The sequence below is a fragment of the Hipposideros armiger genome, unplaced genomic scaffold, assembly GCF_001890085.2.
Source record: "Hipposideros armiger isolate ML-2016 unplaced genomic scaffold, ASM189008v1 scaffold_853, whole genome shotgun sequence".
Classification (NCBI taxonomy): domain Eukaryota; kingdom Metazoa; phylum Chordata; class Mammalia; order Chiroptera; family Hipposideridae; genus Hipposideros; species Hipposideros armiger.
The window spans coordinates 302,477-324,134 of NW_017732203.1; the positions used below are offsets into that span (position 1 = coordinate 302,477).

General features: G+C 39.9%; 1 protein-coding gene across 3 annotated transcripts in view; it reads left to right on the forward strand.

Moving 5' to 3' along the window:
• Positions 1 to 5,614: 5,614 nt before the first annotated feature.
• The window catches only part of FAM168B (family with sequence similarity 168 member B), a 32,762-nt gene continuing 16,718 nt past the window's right edge, over positions 5,615 to 21,658 (forward strand). The window contains exons 1-3 of one of the 3 annotated variants that reach the window (XM_019629408.1): positions 5,615 to 5,917; positions 10,798 to 10,878; positions 18,229 to 18,349. In XM_019629408.1, coding sequence (XP_019484953.1) covers positions 10,809 to 10,878; positions 18,229 to 18,349 — 191 coding nt within the window. In that variant the 5' untranslated portion in view covers positions 5,615 to 5,917; positions 10,798 to 10,808. Of the gene's footprint in view, positions 5,918 to 6,052; positions 6,145 to 10,797; positions 10,879 to 18,228; positions 18,350 to 21,658 lie in introns of those variants that run through there. The other 2 variants (XM_019629410.1, XM_019629409.1) reach the window with 2 other exon arrangements.

Here is a 21,658-nt window from a genome sequence, read left to right on the forward strand (position 1 = left end):
CTACCTTATGACCCAGCAATTCCACTTCTGGGTATTTAACTGAAAAATATTAAACATTTATCTGGAGAAATCCCAAAAAATATATGTATCCCTGTGTTCATTGCAGCATTATTTACAATAGCCAAGATATGGAAGCAACCTAAGTATCCATCGATAGATGAATGGATAAAGAAGTGTTTTATACATATCTATATCTATATATTTCTATATCTCTCTATATATATCTATATAGATGATATATAGATATGTAGATATATAGAGATATAGATATAGATATAGATATAGATATAGATATAGTGAAATCTTGCTATTTGCAACAACATGGATGGACCCAGAGGCAATTATGCTAAGTAAAATAACTCAGACGGAGAAAGATGAATCCCATATGATTTCACTTATATGTGGAGTCTAAAAAACAAATGAACAAACAAAACAGAAACAAACTCATTGATACAGAGAACAAACTAATATTTTGGCAGTGTGGTTTGGGAAGATAGGTGAAAAAGGTGAAAGGGATTAAGAAGTATAAATTGCCAGTTATAAAAATAGTCACAAGAATGTAAAGTACAGCATAGAAAATATAGTCAACAATATTATATTTATGTATGACATCTGATGGGTACTAGACTTATTGGGGTGGTCATTTTGTAAGTTATATAAATGTGTAATCACTATGTTGTACACTTGAAACTAATATAATATTGTATGTCATGTCAACCTTAATTGAAAATTAAATTGTAAAAACTGTTTTTAATTTTAAAAACTTTACAAAAAAGAAAATTATCCTCTCACCCCTGTCTGTCATTTGCTCAGGGCCCACTCTGTACCTAGCCTTACCACAGGTAATCACTGCTGTTATTTCTAGTATTTTTAAAACTATTTCTGTATTTGCATGTGAGTAAATACAAATATGTTTTTTTCTTTTCCCTCTTTTTACACAATGTTCCTTAACAATTGTATTAGTTGGCTATGGCTGCAATAACTAATACCACAGACCAAGACAGCTTAACCAATAAAGTTTACTTGCTCACAGTCTGAAAGTCCAAGATCAAGGTGCCAGCAGTTTTGGTTTCTCCTGAAGCCTCTCTGCTTGCAGATGGTTATCTTCTAACTGTGTCTTCACAGGGTTGTTCATAAATCTGTGTTGTCTGTATACTAATCTCTTTTTATAAAGACACCAGTCAGATTGGATTAAGGCCCACTCTACTGCCCTCTTTTAACTGTAATCACCCTTTTTAAAGGCCCTATCTGCAAATACAGTCACATTCTGAGGTACTGGGTGTTAGGGCTTCAACATATGAATTTGGGGGTGGGAGAACATAATTCAGTTCATAACAACAGTTCTACCTTTTGCTTTGTTCATTTAACAGTCTACATTGAAGATATTTCCATTTCAGTATATAGAAAATTTGCTCATTTCTCTTTTAAATTACAGAGTAATTCACTGTATGGAGGAACCAGAGTATGTTCAGTCAATCCCCTCATGATACACACTAGGGTTGTTTCCCATATTTTGCTACTGTCAACAATGATACAATGAATAAACTTGAATATGTTTCATTTTACATATCATCAAGAATCTCTGTAGACAAATTCCCAGAAGTGGAACTGTTGGGTCAAAAGTTTTGTGTATATTGTCTTGATACACATCAACTGGTTCCCTCTCCAATTCAGAAAAATGTGCCTGTTTCCCCATAGCCTTACCAATAGAGTGTACTGTCAATTTTTTCATGCTTGCCAATCAAATAGGTGAAAAATGCTATCTCAATAAATTTTAACTTGCATTTCTTTTTGAGTGAGGTTGACTTCCCCCCCACATGATTAAGAGCTGTTTACTGTCTTTTCTGTGAACACTCTTCATTTTTCTGTTGAGTTGTAGGACTTTTTATTCCATTGACTCCTGGAATATAACTATTTCTTCTTTTTAGATAATTTGTCTTTTGACTGTGCTCATGGTGCATTTTGCCAAAGTGAAGTTTTTCATAGTCTTGGCTTCTGGATTTTGAGAGGGTGTCAGAAAGTCCGCCTTAATGCCAAAATTAAAAAGCAATTTTCACATGTTTACTTCCTGTAATTTTATAATTACATTGTTGTACGTTTATATCTTTTTTTATTTGGATTTTACTTTGGTATAGTGTAAGGTATAGATTTAATTTTATATTTTTTCATATGGCCATATTTTTGTCCAAATACCATTTATTAAACATTCTATCTTTATCCCCAGTGATTTGAGATGCTACTTTATCAAATACCAACTTCCCAAAACTATTTGGGTGTATTTCTAGATTTTTTGGTCAAATTTCACTGGTCTGTCTGTTCATGTATCAGTGACACATTGTTTTATTGATTGAGGCTGTTAAGCCTGTCTTCTTATCTGGGAGGTCTAGGAGTCCCTTCCTATTACTCTTTATTTTCAAAGTTTTCCTGGCAGATATTCTTGCTTTTGATTTTTCTTGATTTTTTCCTATGTGTAAATTAGAATCACTTTATCTAGTTAAAAATAATTATTGGTGTTTTATAGGAATTGTATTAAATTCATAAATTAATTTAGGGAACATTGACATTATTCTGATGTTAAATCTACTTATGCTACAATATGATGTTTTTCTCCATGTTCTTTTTGTTGCCTTACAGCTGCCTCCTGCACTAACCCCTGACCTATACGGTCCTGAGAAAGTGTCATGGTATGACTGAGACCCGGTGGAATGATATCGGTCACCTCCCTTATTTGGAAGGACACAGTAGGAACATGTCATCCTGGGGGCTGTGCGGGCTGTATGAAGGCACAGTACATGTTGGAGTACAATGGGAGCTGGTTAATGGAAAACAGCGTTAAGGCACGCCGTTCACAGATCTGAATAATACAGTTTCACTTCCTTGCAATTTTTTTTTCAATAAAAGCCATGCGACGACCCGATTTGGGGCTCAGTCTTCCAGGCTGGGTCTCTTGGTCTCACTCTTACCTTACTTTTGTCTCTTGTACTTATTCACTCTGCGTCGCCCCTCTCGTTTCCCATTTGCCCTTGCCACACAGGACATGACACTTTTGTGCCCTTTGGTAGTTATTTAAACTTTTATTCATATAGATCTTGCACAATTCTTATAAAATTTTATTGCTAGGTATTATACTGATATTTTAAAATATATTTGTATATTTACTTTCCCTATAAGTAACCTTGTACAAAATGATATGTTCTTCTGCTACATCTTCTAACTCAGGGGTCGGCAAATTTTTGAAATGGAAAAGCCACCAAGGGTCAGCAAACTGTAGCTTGTGAACCTCAGGCTCTGAAGTAAAATTGAAAATGAAAATAAAACTATCATAGTTTCATTGATAAAAATTTTAAAGGATATTATTCACATAATGGTGATTATGTAAAATATATTATGGCTCTCGAATAATTTTTAAATTGTTGTGAGTGACAGGATTGGCTCTTCCAGGGGTTGGCAAACTTTTGAGACGGAACGTACCCCGCAAGAGCCACATGTGGCTCGTGAGCTGCAGTTTGCCGACCCCTGTTCTAACTAGTTGTTATTCAAATACACGACAGCTATTTTTTTAATTTGATTACTGCTTGTTGCTGAATTCTCTTATTTATTTATTTTTGGTGTGTACTTATTTAGATGATTCCGCCTGCTTTGGGCCTGATGCTTAAGTGAGAAATAAACTTCTGTTGTGTGAAGATACTGAGATTTTGGGCTTGTTACTGCAGCATTTCCTAGCTATCCTGACAGATACAAGTGATTTTTTTTAAAAAAAGAGCTTGATACACAAATATATTAGGGAAAATTCTGTATGGGCAAGTGGAATGGAAGCAGGAGTTCAAGGATAAAAAGGAACAATGAAATTTCATACTGTTATAGAACTTACATATTTTTAGAATGGAAAATATTGGAATCAAATCACCATGCTTTCTATATTCTAATAGAGATGCTTTAAAGAGTGACATACAGTTTTATTTAAAACTGTCAACATTTACAGTGTGCCAGAACTCACGTCCTTTGCAACTATTTTAACTTGCAATGAAATCTTATAGATGCGAAGTAAAGAGTCTTTAAAACGGGAAGGGGTGTTCTTGAGATCAGGTTGTTCTCTGCTTGGTCAGGGCAAGGTACAAAAGACTGCCTGGATTCTTTCTGTTGAGTACAGACCCACAGGACTGTCCTGCTCTTTCTGGGCCCTAGCCAGATGACCCACTACAGCCTGTACCACAGAACTCCTCCACCTCCCTCCAAGGCAGACTGAGTTCTGGCAGGGAACTTGTGGGTCCTATTAATGATACCGAGACAGCATGAGGAGTTCTGAGTGTCAACAAAAGGTCACTGCCACCAACCTAATGCCAACAGGAGTCCCCAACCTGGGATACAATGAACGGAGAGATTTCATTTAGATGAATGGAGAAATGCAGCCTCCAGGGGAAACTGAAAGCCCGCTTCTCCCACCTCTTCCAAAGAGAAAGCTCACTAACATAGAGAAAGTGTCTGCCCTTTCCCCTGATTGGTCAATTTTTATACAAATGAGGAATCCAAATTTGCACAGTTTGTTTGATTGGTCCTAATTGCATTGTCCTGACTGATCAAAATAGCTAGTCCTGATTGTTTCCTATGGAGCTCCTCTGATTGGTTGGTAAAGATGCAAATGAGGATATAACTGCACACCTCTGATCACACAGAGGTCTCAGCCCATTGGTCAAAATATGGCTCCAGGAACTCATTTATAAGATGGGGCTCAGAAGGCAGGAACTCAATGCAGGAGGCTTGGCAGCTCAGCCTGTGGCTTTTCCCTTATATGCAGCAGGCAGGCGTGAGAGGCCTCTGTAAAAAATGGCTGCTAGACTCTGATTATGAATTTGTGCCCAGTTAACCACAAGGAGTCCTTTTTGGGGTCAACATAGGAAAGCTAAAAGCCAGAAATCCTTCTATAAGAACAAGCGCTCTGAAGCCAGAAGCTGGAGTTTGAATTCTGGGTTGGCTTCCTAGTAGTTAGTGTGTGTTTTTGAAGAAGTTTGTCAATCTCTTCGTGCCTTAATTTCTTCATTTCTAAAATGATTTATTATGAGTATTAAATGACTTAACGCAGAACATTGAAAACAGTGACTAGCAGAGTGAGCGCTGTGCCCACGCTGGTGGCCACTGTGTGGTACTTGTGCATTTGTCGGTGAACCGTGCACTTGGTGGGGTAGCATTTACCCCCACCCGGACCAGATCAGCCCTAGCTGCAGGGGTTGAGCTTGGTGCTCTGCTGTCATCATTGAGCATCACAGCCAGGAGTGGGTCACCCGCCAGCATCACGACCTTACATCTGCGTTTAAAGGAAGGTTCCTGCAGGGCAGCAGCTGTTTTAAAAATACGAAATCAAATACACTTTTCTCATAAGACGTTAATATAACGCTATAATTATGTTCTAATATGTTCTTCCTTCCATATTGCATCATTAGGTGCTCAAAAATAGCTTGAAGAAAAACATTTTATACGAGCGTTTATTCGGAAGGGCCGAGAGACAACTACCCGCACCAGTGCAATAGGCCTCTGACTGCGCTCTCCAAGCTCCTCAAGTCACGTGGATCATCGCTGTCTCTACATCCCAGAGGCTCTTAGACGCCGACGGGAGCGCGCACGTCTCCTTCCGAGCCCGGAAGGTGCAGTTGAGTCACGTGTTGGTGCGCTCCCGCTGCGGCGCGCTCCAGGCGGAAGTGAGGTCGGCGGCCGGTGGCTGCGCAGCTTCGGCAGGGAGCGCTGGTTGCGGATAGTCGGGCCAGGCCGAGGCTTCGGCAGAGACCGGTACATCGCGGCTCAGTCCTCGCATCAGAGCAGGCCTCCGCGGCGCTCTACCTTCGCAGAGACCCAACGCCAAGCCCGCCTCGGGCCGGCGTGCGTTGGTCCCCGTGGCTCAGGCCGCCGTCGTCGCAGCTGCGCGGTGAGTGCGGACGGGAGACCCCAGGCGGAGCGGACAGTGGGCCTGGGCAGAGGCTCGCCCGACTGCCCTGCCGGAAGTGCGGTGCTTTGTGCGGCTGGCCTGGGGCGGCTCCAAGGTGGAACCCGCCGCTCGGGTCGCTGTGCACCCCGGAAGGGAACCCCTGCGCTTTATCCCGCAGGGCCGGGCCGGATAAGGAGGGCTTGGGACGCGGAGACTGGGACGCGGAGGTGGGCGCGGGCAGGTGCGGTGTGGGTGGCGGGGGCTGCTGCTCAGGTAGAGTAAGTGAACAAGAATGCTTTCTGGGTCTTTTTAATGTCTGAGTTAGGTTAGATCAGGAAAATGGATGAAAAATGGGGAAGCAACGATTTGTTTCTGTAACTTAGGTTTAGGTTCCGATGATTTTAATTCAAGTGTGTAAACTGTCTACCTACGAAGTAAAATTATTTTATTTCCCTGGCGGAAGCTTAGTGTTCGCCCTCCAACTTGAAAGGCTTTTAATATTTTCTTCAAAAAGGACGCTGTCTGGGTTAACTTTGTAAAAGAGAGGTACACGTTTACAACATGCCCACAAACTGGGTATTTCTCGTTATAGTGGATATAAGTGTGCATTTAATGTACGAGTTAACGTTTAATTAAAGTCATACATAAAATATTTTTGAGTGTTTTGGCATGCAAAAAAATTTTTTAAATGAAAAGGTCTGTTTAGTTCCCACTCCTTAAATTCTTAACTCATCCTTGTATAATTTGAAATTGTTTTTCCAAACAGTACATGAAAAGCTAGATTAAAAGTTTTTGTTTTAGGTAAGTAAAGAAGTAGTAGGGTACTTTTTCAGTGACAGCCAAGACTTGAACAATTGAAGGCTGTTCCCTGGAGATTTGTGTTGCTCTTTAAGCTAAGCGGGCTTGCAGCTAGTGTCTCGTACGTTTAGTCGTGTTTTGAAACTCAGATCTGGTAGAGGTCCCCGAAGGCTTTAAGAAAGTTGGACACAGCCTCTTCCTGGCGTTCTGGTGGGTGTTAGTGGTGACTGAAAAGTCATGACAAGCAGGTAGCGCCCCCTTTTCCTGCCTCCTGCCTTTCGGAATAGTGGGAGGATTGGGCTGTGTGTTGGGCAAGCTCCTGCAACCCAAGAGGAAGGGAGGAAGCACCAAGGAGGACGCACCATCTGCTGCTGTTGCTCCTGCCCTCACATCAGGCACTGTTATGTTTATTTGTTAGGATTTTTAGTTATTCTGCTCTACAGCTGCCTTTCAGCTCATTTCCATTTTAAAGGTTAGATTGTAAAGCTAAAATTATCTGCATTTTCAAATATCGGGACAATGAGTAGTGTAATGCCACAGAAACAGGATTAGAATTGGGAAAAAAATCTTAAGTGCATTTAAAAAATATTATTGGGTTTTCGGAAAAGTCATGACGCATTTTTGCAGTGAAAAACAGAAAAAATACGTCATGACTTTTCAGACAACCCAAATTTTAACTTCCCCATTTTTATAATAGAGTAATAGTTACTTTTCTCATGTCTGTGTTTCACTGTACACCTTTGAAGTCATTCCAGTTGTTCTGAACAGAAATACATGAGTTTCTCCCAATAGATTGCAAACCTTGGTGGTGAAGATAAAGTTTGGAGGAGTTGAGAACTTTCTTCTATTATATACTCTTCTTGATGATATCAGACATTACTGAGAATTGCCAATATTGATTGTACTAAAGGGTATTGTATCTTTTTTTTTTTAAGATTTTTATTGGGGAATTGGGGGGATGGGAACAGTGCTGGGGAGTTGGGGGAAGGGGAACAGACAAGTTGCTGTCGTTTTGTTCTTCAGTCTAGTTGTGGAAGACGTTGCTTCATTGGCACCATCATTGCGCTCTTCCCAGGCGAGGCACATCAGTCGCCGGCTTCTGGACGGCTGCTCACTGCGGCTGCTGGCCGCTCACGCTGGCAACTGGCTACACACGGTAGCCTATGGCAACCCACTGCCACAGGGGCTGCAGCCTACACCGCTGCCGGCGACTCAGGGCAGCACAGCTCCAGGTTGAGCTGTTGTTCAGCATCTTAGCTGTGGAGGGCAGTGTCACTGGCCCTCATATGTGGGATCCGAACCGGGGCCCTCTGGCATCCCAAGCCAGTTCTTAACCATCGTGCCTCTCGGCCGGCCCAAGGGTATTGTATCTTGTATGTTGGTGTCTCAGAGATAGATTTTTTTAAGTCCCTTGAGATTAGTTCTGTTGATATGAAATGCTAATGTATATGGCCTTTAAAATTTTATAATTACTATTTTGTGTGGGAACTTTATTTAGGTCGTGGCATGTTTTGAAACTAGAGAAAGTAGTATAGTGATGGGTCTTAAATATACTTCCCCTCTGATTATTATTGGATTTTCAAATCGAAGAATTTTTGCTGTCATCTTTTTTAAAGGTAAATCTGAGGTTTCTGATGCAAGGTCAAGCTACTCATAGGAATTCTGACAGTTGAGTCATTCCAAATGGGAAACTTAAAAAAAAAAGCGATATCCTCTAGATCCAGCCTTTTTATTAGGATCCATTGTCCATACCAGATCAGACTGAGAAATTGGGAGTTTCTGAATGGCTAGTGGAACTATTATAGACTCCTAGGCACAGAGGTGATGGTGGTTTTCCCCCTTACTTTTTCATTATGAAAATTAAAAAATTTTAACAGTACAATGTACAGCCATGTACCCAACATCTTGATGTAACAATGATTAGCATTTTGCTGTAGTTTCCCTTTTTTTGTAGAAATAGTTTACATTATAGACATGTCATTTTTATCTTTATATGCTTTCATATGTGTTTCTAAAAAATGATACATCTTTACATAACCAAAATACTATTATCACACCTAACAAAATTAACAACAGTTGTTTAATGCCATTTGATACCTGCCCCATACTCAGTTTATCCAAAAATCTCTAAAATACTTTTACTGTTTTTTTCAATGTAAACCAGGATCCACACAAAATCCACCTATAGTCTTTCTGTCTAAATTTGTTTTATTCTAGAACTGTCCTTCTCACAACCCCTCCACCTTTTTGCAGACCATTGACTTACCGAAGAAACTGGGCTATTTGTCCCAGAAAGCCCCACCTTTTGGGTTCATGATTGTGTCATGGTATTGTTCAGCATATTCCTCCAACTCCTATCTTTTCCTGTAAACTAGACGTTAGATGTATAGGCTCCATTAGATTCAGATTTTAGTGTTTTTGTAGCAGTACACCTTAGGTAATGCAGAGTAATTCCATCACATGAGGATGCAGATAATGTTAAGTAGTTTGATTCTTAGTGATGTTAAAATTGGTCAGTGGGTTCAGCTTTCATATTCACTAACCAATAAACAGATATATTTTAATAATTCTCAATTAGATTATAAATAAATGTCTCCACATATTTGAAAAGTCCTATATTTTCTGTTGGATAGTTCTTTTATTTAAGAACATTCAGAAGATATTTATGAGCCACCTCTGTGCCATGCACGAGTGAGAGACAGGGAGACAGGGCTGAATAAGGTATTTTCCCTGCCCTTGAGGCACAAGTGTTGGGGAAATTTCTCATCATTTGAGCAAGTAACTTAAGGAGCTGTTTGATGTTAGTTCACAGACCTTGTCTTCGTATTACCCTGTGCAAGTTGGAGTAATACTGGAGAGGGAACTGCAGCATTTTCCTTCATCAATCCTTTATCATATTTTCTTATAATTTTTAATTCATTAAGTTTTTTTAATCACTTTAGGAAATATTTATTATTAGTCTCTGGGGAAGTAAAAGTGTTTTTAGGAAAGGTAACCTCTTGAGTAGTTTGGAACTAATGGTATTTAGAATTCAAATGCAATTCTATACATTTTTTAGTGGCAAATGTAGAGTAGAGTTTTATTATTGTTTTAGACTGTAAGTCAGGTCATTGTGGTGTTCAGTGCTTTGACTGTTTACAATTTTTGGCCATTATGAATAATGCTTTTATAAACGTTAGTGTACAAATTTATGTGTGGATGTGTATTTTCACTTCTCTTGGGCAGCTTCCACCTAGGAATGGAATTGCCAGCTCAGATGCTAAGTCTTATTTCTAACTGCTGTGCTATTCATGAGCTTCACTGCCTACCAAGTGACATCTCCTGCTCAACCCCACATTTAAGGGTTTCCACATGATGGTTCTAACCTAACCTATGTCTCCATAATCATCTTTGCTAATTCCCTACATGTAGCCTAAGCTCCAGACTAGCCCTCCTGCCCAGTGTTCCCAAAGTGCACCTTGTGTTTTCTCATTCAGTGGCCCAGGTAGAGAACATCTGCCTGGTTGCAGGAAGTGCTGTTGTACAACATGGACCTAGACTTTTCTTTCCTCTCTAGTTGTAGCTGTCACTGCACACTGGCATCTGCTTTTGGTTTAGAAGTGTAAAAAATTAGACAGTTATTCAGGTAGTGAATAATGCAGTATTGCATAATGCAGTATTATACCCTTCTTTTTTTCACTCAATATTGTGTCAATCTTATATTTATAAAAACTTTAAGAAGCAACCGCACAATATTACATGTTCTGGATAGACTGGTGTACTTGACTATTTTCTGTAAGGACATTCAGATTATTTACAGATTTCTTTTCACTGTTTTAAGCAGGGACATAGAGAACACTTTTTTCACTTAGCTTCTGATGGACTGAAGCAGTAGTAAAGGAAAGATTACAGCGTTTTGGTTGGTGTCTGTTAGGACTGGTCTGTAGCTTTTCTGTTCTCTGTTGGTTGGCAGCCGCATGAGATGCCTTGTTTATGTAAAGGAGAGGAAAAACTCTTGCTACCTGCTCTTTTGAGACTGGTGCTGGAGAGAAACCTGAGAACAAAGGTGTTTGACTAAATCACTCCTTTTCCCCCCTTTTTAGTTCTTGAAATCATGAATCCTGTTTATAGCCCTGGGTCTTCTGGAGTTCCCTATGCAAATGCCAAAGGAATTGGTTATCCAGGTAAGCAAGTACGATTTTGTTTCCATTATTGAACTTTGAACACTTGGTAAATTTCCATGTCACTAAGAATGCCTTCAGTTGACAAACCCAGCTCAAAGTGGCTTAAACAAGGAAGAAAATGTGTTGCTCATAGAAATGAAAAATCAAGGGCCCTGGCAGCTTCAAAGATTTGGGACTAGGATCTAGTTTCTGTCCTTCCTGGACTTAGCATTACTTCCTCAGTATTGGCTCAGCGTTGGTCACAGGTCACACTTCTCCCCTGTGGTTTCTATGTTAAGCAGCCCCCGTCAGTCCCTCAGCTACCAGCCTTCTTTTATCTCTGCTCTACAGGAAAACCCCATGAGCGTTCTTTTTCTCTGTTCAGACCAGTACTGTGCTTTGTTCTATTTGGACTCAGCTTTTATCCCTGGGCCAGGGAGGTGAGTCCACTAATAAATGTAGGTCAAGAACATTCCCTACCCTTATCAGAGTCAGCTAGTCAAACAGGGACTATGAGGGATGGGGTGAAGCAAAATGTGGGGGAATAGGAGCTGGCTGGTCAGAAATGGCAAATGCTTGTTCTAATTGGTGACTTTGAACAAGGAGTAATTGATAATGTTAAAGTTTTATCTGGGGTTTTGATAATATGGTGAAATAGGTAACCATAAAATCCTGTTGATTAAAAAATAAAAAACCCCTGGAAATTTGAATAAGACATTAAAAAAATATATAACTGAGCTTACAAGAAAGAAATACCTGCAGTTAAATATGAAAGTGGTGTAAAAACCAGTACATTTGGTCATTGAGCTGATGCTGTGCCTGTCCTGGGGGCATTTAATGTTTGTCTTTAAACAGCCCACATGGGGACAGTAAGTGAGGCCATAAGCACTTGTGAGACTGGGAGTTGAAGTAGGAACCCCTCATCAGTCTGGTTCCTCCAGATGGTGGTACTCCCAGGGAAAAGGCAGACGGAAACAATCCATTTACTGGCCCAGAACGAAATTTGTTTCTGTTTGGGCTCTGGGAAGGGGGGAAATTTTTCCTAAGAATATGTAACCATTTAGGGATGTTTGAGACTCTGCTTTATATTATTTGTACTTCCCAGGGAGCCCATATTGAGAAACTTAACAGAAAACAGCCTTCAGCTTGCAGAATTCCCTGGAGCACCTGACAGGGCAAGTGCAGAACTGCTGTGGGGCACGTGTTCTCAATCCAGGTTCTGAGGGTTGCCCCACAAACTGCTTTTAACAGTGCAGGACTTATTAATCAATCGTGTAGCATTATTCATCAGGAGTCACCAGGCATGACAGAGTACAGGAATAAAACATCGAGTAGAAACTACATCATAAAACATGTTTAAGATAACTGAAGATTTAAAAGAAAGAATCAAAACATGAGAGGGGAACGAAGACACTGGGTAAACAGAAAGAACCAACTGGAACTTAAATGAAAAAAAAAAAGGCATTTGAACAAAATTCAGGTTACATTGTAGGTAAAACATTACTAAAGAGCGAATCCGAATCCAATATAAGGAAAGGGGGAAATAGACTGGTTAAGAAATAGAGATGTTAGAATGAGAAGATTTGAGAAGAATTAAGAGCACCAGAAGGATTGAGGAGAGAGACTACAAGAAAAGGAGTGACAGAGTTTTCCATAATTGATAAAAGGTAATTTAGTGATAAAACCTATCTTTAAAATATTAACACTAGTTTAAGCAGACAGATAAATTATTGAACAAAATCCTGAGTAGATCCACAGCCAGACAAATAGGGATTACCTGATAGTCCTTATAATAAAACATTGATTGCCTGTCATACACTGGTTTTGAGGGGGGCAAATGATCTGGGTAAGGTTGTGAGGATACTGAGATATGTACATAAACTTTGTTCCTGCTCTTTGGTTGGTCAAACTTTATGTAAAGGTCTAGGTAGTAGATACTTTAGGCTCTGTGGGTCACACTATCTCTGGTAATTACTCAGCTCTGTTTTTCCAGCACAAAAGCAGTAGTTGACAATAATTAGTGTGTCTGTTTCAGTGCAACTGAAAGGAAATGGTGGGCTACATTTGTCCTGTGGCCTGTATTTGCTGACCTCTGGTCAGGAGCAAGAGCATTGGAGTAAAAGATTTTTTAAGGTTTTTGTTCTTTGTTTTTTGTGTTTTGGTTTTTTTTGCCTTGAAATTGCATTTAAAAGAAAATTTCTGTAGAGTTAAAGCAGTTTTAATTTTGTATAGTATCTCTTTATTTCTTTACACCTGTCTTGCTGTTTTTTTTGGTTTTGGTATTTTTAGTCTCCTTGACTTTCATAAAAGTCTGTATCAACAAGGATTCAATGCAGAAACTAGTAACCATTCTGGGTATTTTATTCAGGGATAGGGTAGGTGGTGTCAATATAAGGAATTAATGTACCTACAGAATTTTGAAGCCAGCATAACTTCATTACTAAAAACTGATAAGACATTACGGGAAAATGCTTTCATACCATTTTATATCCTCACCAGCACATGGAGAGGCTGGTCTATAACTTTTAAAAATGTATATTTAATGGAAAAGAAGGTACACTTCCCAGCTTCTTCATCTTTTAATTGTAGTAATATAATTACTGATATAATTGGTTTACATGTACTATTTTCTAATTGATAGCACCCTTTTTTTGTTCAGTTTCTTTTTCTTTTGGATTAATCAAATATTTTTTTTATGCAATTTTTCCTTGTTAACTTAAAAAAATCCTTTTACTATTCTAGTGATGACTCTAAAGATTACAACATTTTTACCCCCTTCCTCCTTTTGTTTATTGTTGCCATGCCTTAAGACATCACTGTTTTCACTTTGTGCAGTCAACATTTATATTAACTCCCACATTTATTATTTGCAGTGCTCTTCCTTGCTTTCTGTATATACATGTTTCTGTCTGGATCATTTTCCTTTAACTGGGACCGCTTCCTATAGATTTTTGTTTATTTGTACATTTTTGGTTTTGTTTATGGTTGCAGGTCTGCTAGCATTGAATTTTGTTTTTGTTTGTGAAGGTGCCTTTATTTTGCTTTATTTTCGTAGCATATTTTTGCTGATTGTATTAGTTTCCTGTGGCTGCTATAACAAATTACCACAGAGTTGGTGGCTTGAAAACCACAGACATTTATTCTCTCACAGTTGTGGAGGTCAGAAGGGCAAAATGAAGGTGTCAGCAGGGTACCACTCCCTCTGGAGGCTTGAGGGGAGAAGTCTTTCTTGTTTCCTGTAGTTTCTGATGGCTTTCAGCATTCATAGACATGTGGCCTTGTGGCCATATCTGTCCAATTTCTGCTTCTGTGGTCACATCTCCTTGGTGTGTTTCTTGTAAGGACACTTGTCATTGGCTTTAGGGCCCCCTGGGTAATCCAGGATGATGTTAAGGTCCTTAACATGTATTTATGAAGACGCTTTTTCCAAATAAGGTAATATTTACAGGTTCCAGGGATTTGATGTGTGGCAACATTTGTGGGAGGAGGGGAGGCTTTTTGGTGGTTTTTTTTTTTTTTTGACCTACTGTACAATTTTAGGTTTGCAGTTACTTGCTCTCAGCATTTTAAATATATAATCGTATTGTCCTCTGGTTTCTGTCAAAATTATTTTTGTTTCTTTGAAGTTAATATGTCTCTCCTCTAGCCCCCTACCCCTATTTCCCCACTGCTTTTAAAATACCTTTTTTTGTTTTTACTGACTAGATGTGACTAGATGTGATTTGTTTTTTTGTATTTCTCTTGCTTAGTGCTCACAGAGCTTCTTGACTCTTGGGGGTTAATTTTTTCCAGCAGTAGCAATAGCACTTCAAATACTTTTTCTGCCCCTTTCTGTCTTTCCTGGAACTCCATTTATGAGGCGTGACAATTAAGTTTGCGAATTTGACACCGTGCGCTTACATTGCAGCACTGTACAAACAGCTCGGTAAGGTTTCATAACCTTGGTATATCAGTGTCTCCCAGCTGTGTTTATGTCGATGTGTGGTGGTGTCTTGCTGAGTAGCGTGCATTACTGTTGTGTGTTTTTGTGTGCCGTTGCGAGAATGTCCGAGCTTGAATTAGAGCAACGAACAAACATTAAATCTCTTGTTAAAGTTGGCAAGAGTGGAAGTAAAAGTCAGGGACATGTTAGTCCAAGTTTATGGGGATAATGCCATGAAGAAAAGTGCAGTGTACAAACGGATTAAATGTTTTTCTGAGGGGAGAGAATGCATCACTGGTGAAAAGAAGTCAGTGTCACCAGTAACGTGCAGCACTGACAAATGCATTGCAAAAATTTGTCGAATTGTGCGTCAAAATTGTCGGCTGACTGTGAGAAGCATAGCAGACCAAGTAAATATCGATAGGGAAACAGGAAAATCTTAACTGAAAATCTTGGAATGAAAAAGGTGTGTACAAAAATGGTCAAGCTCACTGATGAACAAAAGCAAAGGAGAGTCAAAGTTTGCCAACACCTTTTGGAGAGGCAAGACGATGTTTTGGGTCAAGTAATCACTGGTGATGAAACATAGGTGTACCAGTATGACCCTGAAACAAAGCGTCAAAGTGCACAATGGAAGTCAGTCAATTATCCACAACCAGAAATGTTCCATCAGTCCAAATCAAGAGTCAAAACGATGTTGCTAACCTTTTTTGATATCAGGGATTATTTATTATGAATTTGTACCAATTGGACAGTTTATTATTTGTAAGTGTTGAAAGGCTTTGTGAAATAATTAGACGAAAACAACCTGAACTTTTTCGCCAATTCATGGCACTTGCATCACAACAATGCACCAGCTCACACGGCACTGTCTGTTTTTAGCCAGTCAACAAATAACTGTATTGGAACACCCTTCCTACTCACCTGATCTGGACCCCAATGACTTCTTTCTTTACCCGAAGATAAAGGAAATATTGAAAGGAATACATTTTGATGACATTCAGGACATCAAGAGTAATACGATGACAGCTCTGATGGCCATTCCACAAAAAGAGTTCCAAAATTGCTTTGAAGGATGCATTAGGTGCTGGCATTGGTGCATAGCTTCCCAAGGGGAGTACTTTGAAGGTGACCATAGTGATATTCAGCAGTGAGGTATGTAGCACTTTTTCTAGGATGAGTTCGCGAACTTAATTGTCAGGCCTCGTATGTTAGATCACGCTGTCTCAAGTCTCTTTCACCCTTTTTTGTATTTCCATTTCTCTGAGCTTTAACGTAGATATTTTATACTTAACTGCTTCCATTTTACTAATTCTGCTCTAGTTTGCTGTAAAACCCATGTGTTGAATTGAGCCTTTTCATCTACTCCATCTTCTGTTTTCTCCAACATACTACTCACAGTTATTTTAAAGACCTTGTTGGCTGACTATAGTCTCTGGATCACTTGTGGGTGTGTTCCTAGTGTCAGTTTGTCGTTTTCTTATGTTTTTCAGCCATATGCTCCTGTTATTTGGGATGCCTACTGTTTTTACATTGAATGTAATGCAGCGTATTAAAAATCATAGGTGGGGGGGGCCGGTCAAGTGGCTCAGTTGGTTAAGAGTTAGCTTAAGAGCGCTAGCTGTGAGCAACAGGGCCGCCAGTTTGATTCCCACATGGGCCGGTGATGCTGCGCCCGAGCTGAGCTGCCCCTGAGCTGCCAACAGGTGTCAGGGTGGCTCAGCTGGTGAGAGCACGTGCTCTTAACAACAAGACTGCCTGTTGGATGGTGGGATATGCCCGCCTGCAACTAAGTCTGAAGTCAGCACCTTGATCTGAGCTGCCGCCCGGATGGCTCAGTGGATACAGCATGCGCTCTTAACAACAAGGCTGCTGGCTCGACTCCTGCATGGGATGGTGGCTACGCCCACCCGCAACTAAGATTGTAAAACAGCACTTTGAGCTTAGAGGCTACGAGCTGCCGACCGGGAGGGAGCCAGATGGCGACTGACACCCTCCTCGACCAAGATTGAAGAACAGTGACTTGGCTAGTCCCCCTCCCTAGTTCCCCAGTGCTGTTCCCCTAGCCCAATTCCCCAATTAAAAAAAAAAAACAAAACAAAAAACCTTATGTGGTCCAGTCGGTGTCTTCTTTTGCTAGGCAGACAGCATGTTGATTGATTTTTTTCCCCCCTAGCTTTGTTAGGGAATGATTGATAAAAATTGTATATATTTAGGTTGTACAACATGTTTTTTTAAAAGTGTATGATGATTTAATATATGTATATGTTGTGAAATGAGTACAGTTGAGTATCTTTAAATACCATCACGTTGGGAGTTACAGTTTTAATATATAATATTGAACGGGACATAAACATTTAGTCCATATCATGCCTCCAGGCCAGCTGTATCCATACATTCTAATTTCTTCTTTGTAACACAAAAGGGGGTGGACACTGAGATGGAATTAGGAATGCAGACATTTGGGGGAGGATAATGCTTGTGAAAGGTCTAGTGGGGAGGAAGCAGAAATGGGTAAGGAGAGCCTGGGTACTATGATACATGTTTGCTGAAGCCTCAGCTAGCTCAGTGGGGAGCTGTGTGAGGCAAGGACTGGGAGTGACAGGAAGGCCCTCAGGCAGAAGTGGCCTGGGAAGGTGCTGCTCCTGGAGGCTGTGAGCTCACACACTCCTCATAGCTGAACCATGTTCTTTTCTGGAATAGAGATGCAGGTGGTGTTCACCTTGCTTTGCCAATTTAAGTATTCTAGGAAGCATCCCATACCAGCTCACAGAGGTTGGCCTTGTTCTTTTTTATATTTAACTTAATGCTGCTGCATAATTCTCCATCTGCTGGCAACCAGAATTTTGACTATAACGCTTTTTATTTTATTTGTAACACGTTTTATTTGATGTTTCTTTTGTGTTCGCATGAATTATTAGTGGTTGTGGTTTAGTTTTATGAAGAATTCCTCATTTGTATTAATAAAGATGAAGTTGCTTGGAAGTGGGTTGTGAGATTGGCTTTTTCCCAGTTCTGGGTGTTTTTGGTCCCAGTTAGAACCCCTTTAGCACATGATGCTCTCAGCACTCTTGTTACTATTGCTAAGTAATAAATTATGGGATTAGAATCTAGAATAAAACTGCCGGAAGTATAGAAGTATTGGGAGTTTCCTGACTTGAGCTTGGGTCTGTTTTTTATTTGTTTTTTTGTTTGTTTTTTGGCATTGTAACTCAGTTTCTGCCGAATTTTTTCAGTTGTAGAAAGTTGTAAGCATTTACTCACAGGTTTAAAAGACATGATTATGATTGTGACCCATCACAATTCTGAGGAAAGGAGACAACTAGCAGAAACTGCTCAGCCAACATAGTGCTGTTGGGCTCCTTAAGACAATATGGAGTTCTGATGAAGAAGGTAAGAACGACTGGGTCTTTGGGAGCCCTGATTGTAAAATCATGTTATTCCTTCAGGTGATGACATCAGATTGTTCTGTGTGTTTTTCTCCAGCTGGTTTCCCCATGGGCTACACAACAGCGGCTCCTGCCTATTCCCCCAACATGTACCCTGGAGCGAATCCTACCTTCCAAACAGGTATGCAGGCCGAATGTGCTGGGTGGCAAAGGAGCTTTGTCCATGCAGCTGGGAGAGTAAGGTGGGTGGATTTTGAGAACAGTGGATGTAGAATTAGGATTTGAGGTTGAATTGATTTCTTGGTTCATAAGATTAACTTTGTTGATAAAGGCAATAAAAGCTTACTTCTTAACTGCTCGTAAAGCTTTAGATACTGCATTTTTGATGTCCTTCCGTAACACTGATCTTCATTCTGATCATAGCTTGTTAATAAATAGTTGTGCCAGAGCATGTATTTATGAAATAGCATTGATGATTAAAAACTAAAGATCATCTTGCCATGTTAATAGGTGGAATTTCCATGTTGCTAACATTTTAAAATTTTCTTTTAAGATTACTTTAGCACTTTGATTGTAGTTTTTAAGGAAAGTTTATTTTCTATGTAAGGTGCATGAGAATATTTTCAGATTTTAGAAATTAGTGAAACAATTGAAAGTGGAATTGGTTTGGCTCTGAACCTTGTAAAATATTTTGTCGTCGGAGAAGTCATGACGTATTTTTTGTCTATGTTTTTCAAAGGTTATTTATTTATATAAAGAACAAAGATCAATCAATGATATATTGCCCGTTTTGTTCAATAACCTTTTGCCATCTTTCAGTGAGCTTCTTAATTCCGCGTTCATAGAAGGACCTGTCTTTATTTGCGAAAAACTGAACAAGGTGCTGATTTACAGCCTCATCTGAATTGAATGTTATACGCAAGGAGTTTTGAAGAGAGCGAAACAAGTGGAAGCCTGATGGCATAAGGTCAGGAGAGTATGGTGCGTGTGGCAACACATCCCATCCAAGCTCCAATAATTTTTGACGGGTGATCAAACTTGTGTGTGGTCTCATGTTGTTGCAATGGAACACAACTCCTTTACAATTAACAAGCTCTGGACGTTCCTGGTTGATGGATTCGTTCAAACTGTCCAATTGCTGACAGTACACATTCGAACTGATTGTTTGGTTCCTTGGTAGGAGCTTGAAAAACCTGACAACCTTTAAAATCCCACCACACTGAGAGCATAACCTTCCTCTGATGAATGCTTCCGCTTTTGATGTCATTTGAGGCGAATCATCACGTCGGGACCAAGACTGTTTGTGCATCACATTGTTGTAAACAATCCACTTCTCATCACCAGTTATCAGTTGTTTCAAAAAAGGATTGTTTCCCTCACATTTAATGAGCACATTGCAGACGTTTATACGTGCCGTCAAATGAACTTCTTTGAGTTCATGCGGAACCCAAATATCGAGCTTGCTTATGGTATCCCAGCTTACTCAGGTGGTCCTGAAAGCTTGAATGATGGATGTTCAATATTTCTGCAGTGTCTCGTGTCGTGTAACGTGGGTGTGACTTGATCAATACCTTTATTTTGTTGTCATCAACCTCGGTGGGCCTCCTTGACCGAGGAGCATCCTTGAGATCAAAATCACCAGCACAGAATTTTGGGAACCATTGTTGGCACTGACGTTCTTGTAGAGCATTGTTACCATAAACTTTATGCAACTTTTCACAAGCTTGACACGTGTTCTTCCCTTTATGGAAGTAAAACAGTAAAATATGGTGAAAATGCACACTTTGGTCTTCCATCTTCAACTTGTAAAATCTCCAAAACTCAACCAAATCGCTCAATTTTTTTTCAGAATGAAGCTACACTGTGAGCTGTCAAATGACATAGCAATAACATAGATGCGAATGACTCTAGTACTTCCAAAAATGAACTAGTGCCATCTGTTGCAAACATGTGTCATGACTTTTCTGACAACACAGTAGTTTAAATAGTTAGTGGGATTTTCCTATGAGCCTGCACTCTGGTGCTGGCTCATTTCAGGCTTTTTTCACCTAGACTGGACTTTGAAACTGTTGCAGCAATGGGGCCCACACTCTGACCTCAGGCTCGGCCTCAGTGGTCTGTGGGGTGTTTCTTTGTCCTTCGGAACCCCTAGTTTCACAGTTAACTTTGACAGAGGAGAAGACAGCAATCGTGTCCTTTTCCTGAGCGTTTCTTCTTAACCATGAAATTCTTCTATCCATCTCTCCCTTTCCATTCCCACTCCAACCATCTTTGTTCAGTCTATACCTCATACCCAGGGACGGCTTCTTCTTTCCCAAGCAGTTTTTGTGTTTTGTTTTTGCCTAACTTTTATTCACATTCCTTCTCTCTTATCTGGACTAGAGTACCTGCTACTTTGCATCTGTCTTTTGGGGTCTCTTATGGAACATCTCTTCCCTGGGATCAACAGTATTATGTTACTACTCACCGGATTTTTTTAATGGCTAAACAGCAGCACCCATCTTCTTTTGTAAACCATCTCACCTTGTTTAACTTTTTAAAAACAGCTCTATTGAGGTATAAATGACACACAGTAAACTGCACATATTTAAAATGCACAGTTTTATAACTTTTGATGTAATGTATACCACCTTCACAGTTGAGAGTGAACATATCCCTCACATACAGAAGTTTTTGCTGCCCCTTTGTAATCCCACCCAGGCTTCAGGAAATCACTGATCTGTTTTCTCTCATTATAGATCATTTGCATTTTCTAAAATTTTATATTAATGAATCATAAGGAATGTACTTTTTTTGGAGGGGTCTGGCTTTGAAGCATATGGAATGCACTTTTGGTGTGGGATAGCCTCTTTCTTTCAACATAATTAGTTTGACATCTATGTTGTAGCGTGTGTCAGTATATTATTCCTTTTTATTGTTGGATGGTGGTCCTTGTATGGAAGTACCAGTTTGCTTATCATTTACTAATTGATGAACATTTGAATTGTGTGCAGCTTTTGGCTGAAACTACTATGAATATTTATATACAAGTCTTTGTGTGGACATATGCTTTCACTTTCTTGAGTAAATACCAAGGAGTGGAGTGGCTGCTTCTGAAGGTAGCTGTGTGTTTAACTGTCTAAGAAAGGGCCAGACTGTCTTCCAAAGTTTTTATGTTCCCACCATTAGTGTGTGAGTTGTGTCATAGGAGGCTCACGGGGAAGTCCAAGAAAGGACCAACGCAGAGCAGCGGTAACAGGGTTCTCATCTGCTCACAAGAAAGAATTCAAGAGGGAGACAGATGCAGGAAAGCTAATGTGATTTATTGAAAATGAAAGTACACACTTGTGAGGAAATTGCTGGGGAACTCAGAGAAGAGTTGCTCCCTAGGAAGTCCTGAGGCATTTATACTTCCTGGGGGCAGGCTTTGGCAATGCCCCATTGTATTGTAACTGCAATGCAAATGAGATTATAATTAGCTAAAGGTCAGGTCATGGTCTTAGGGATCAGC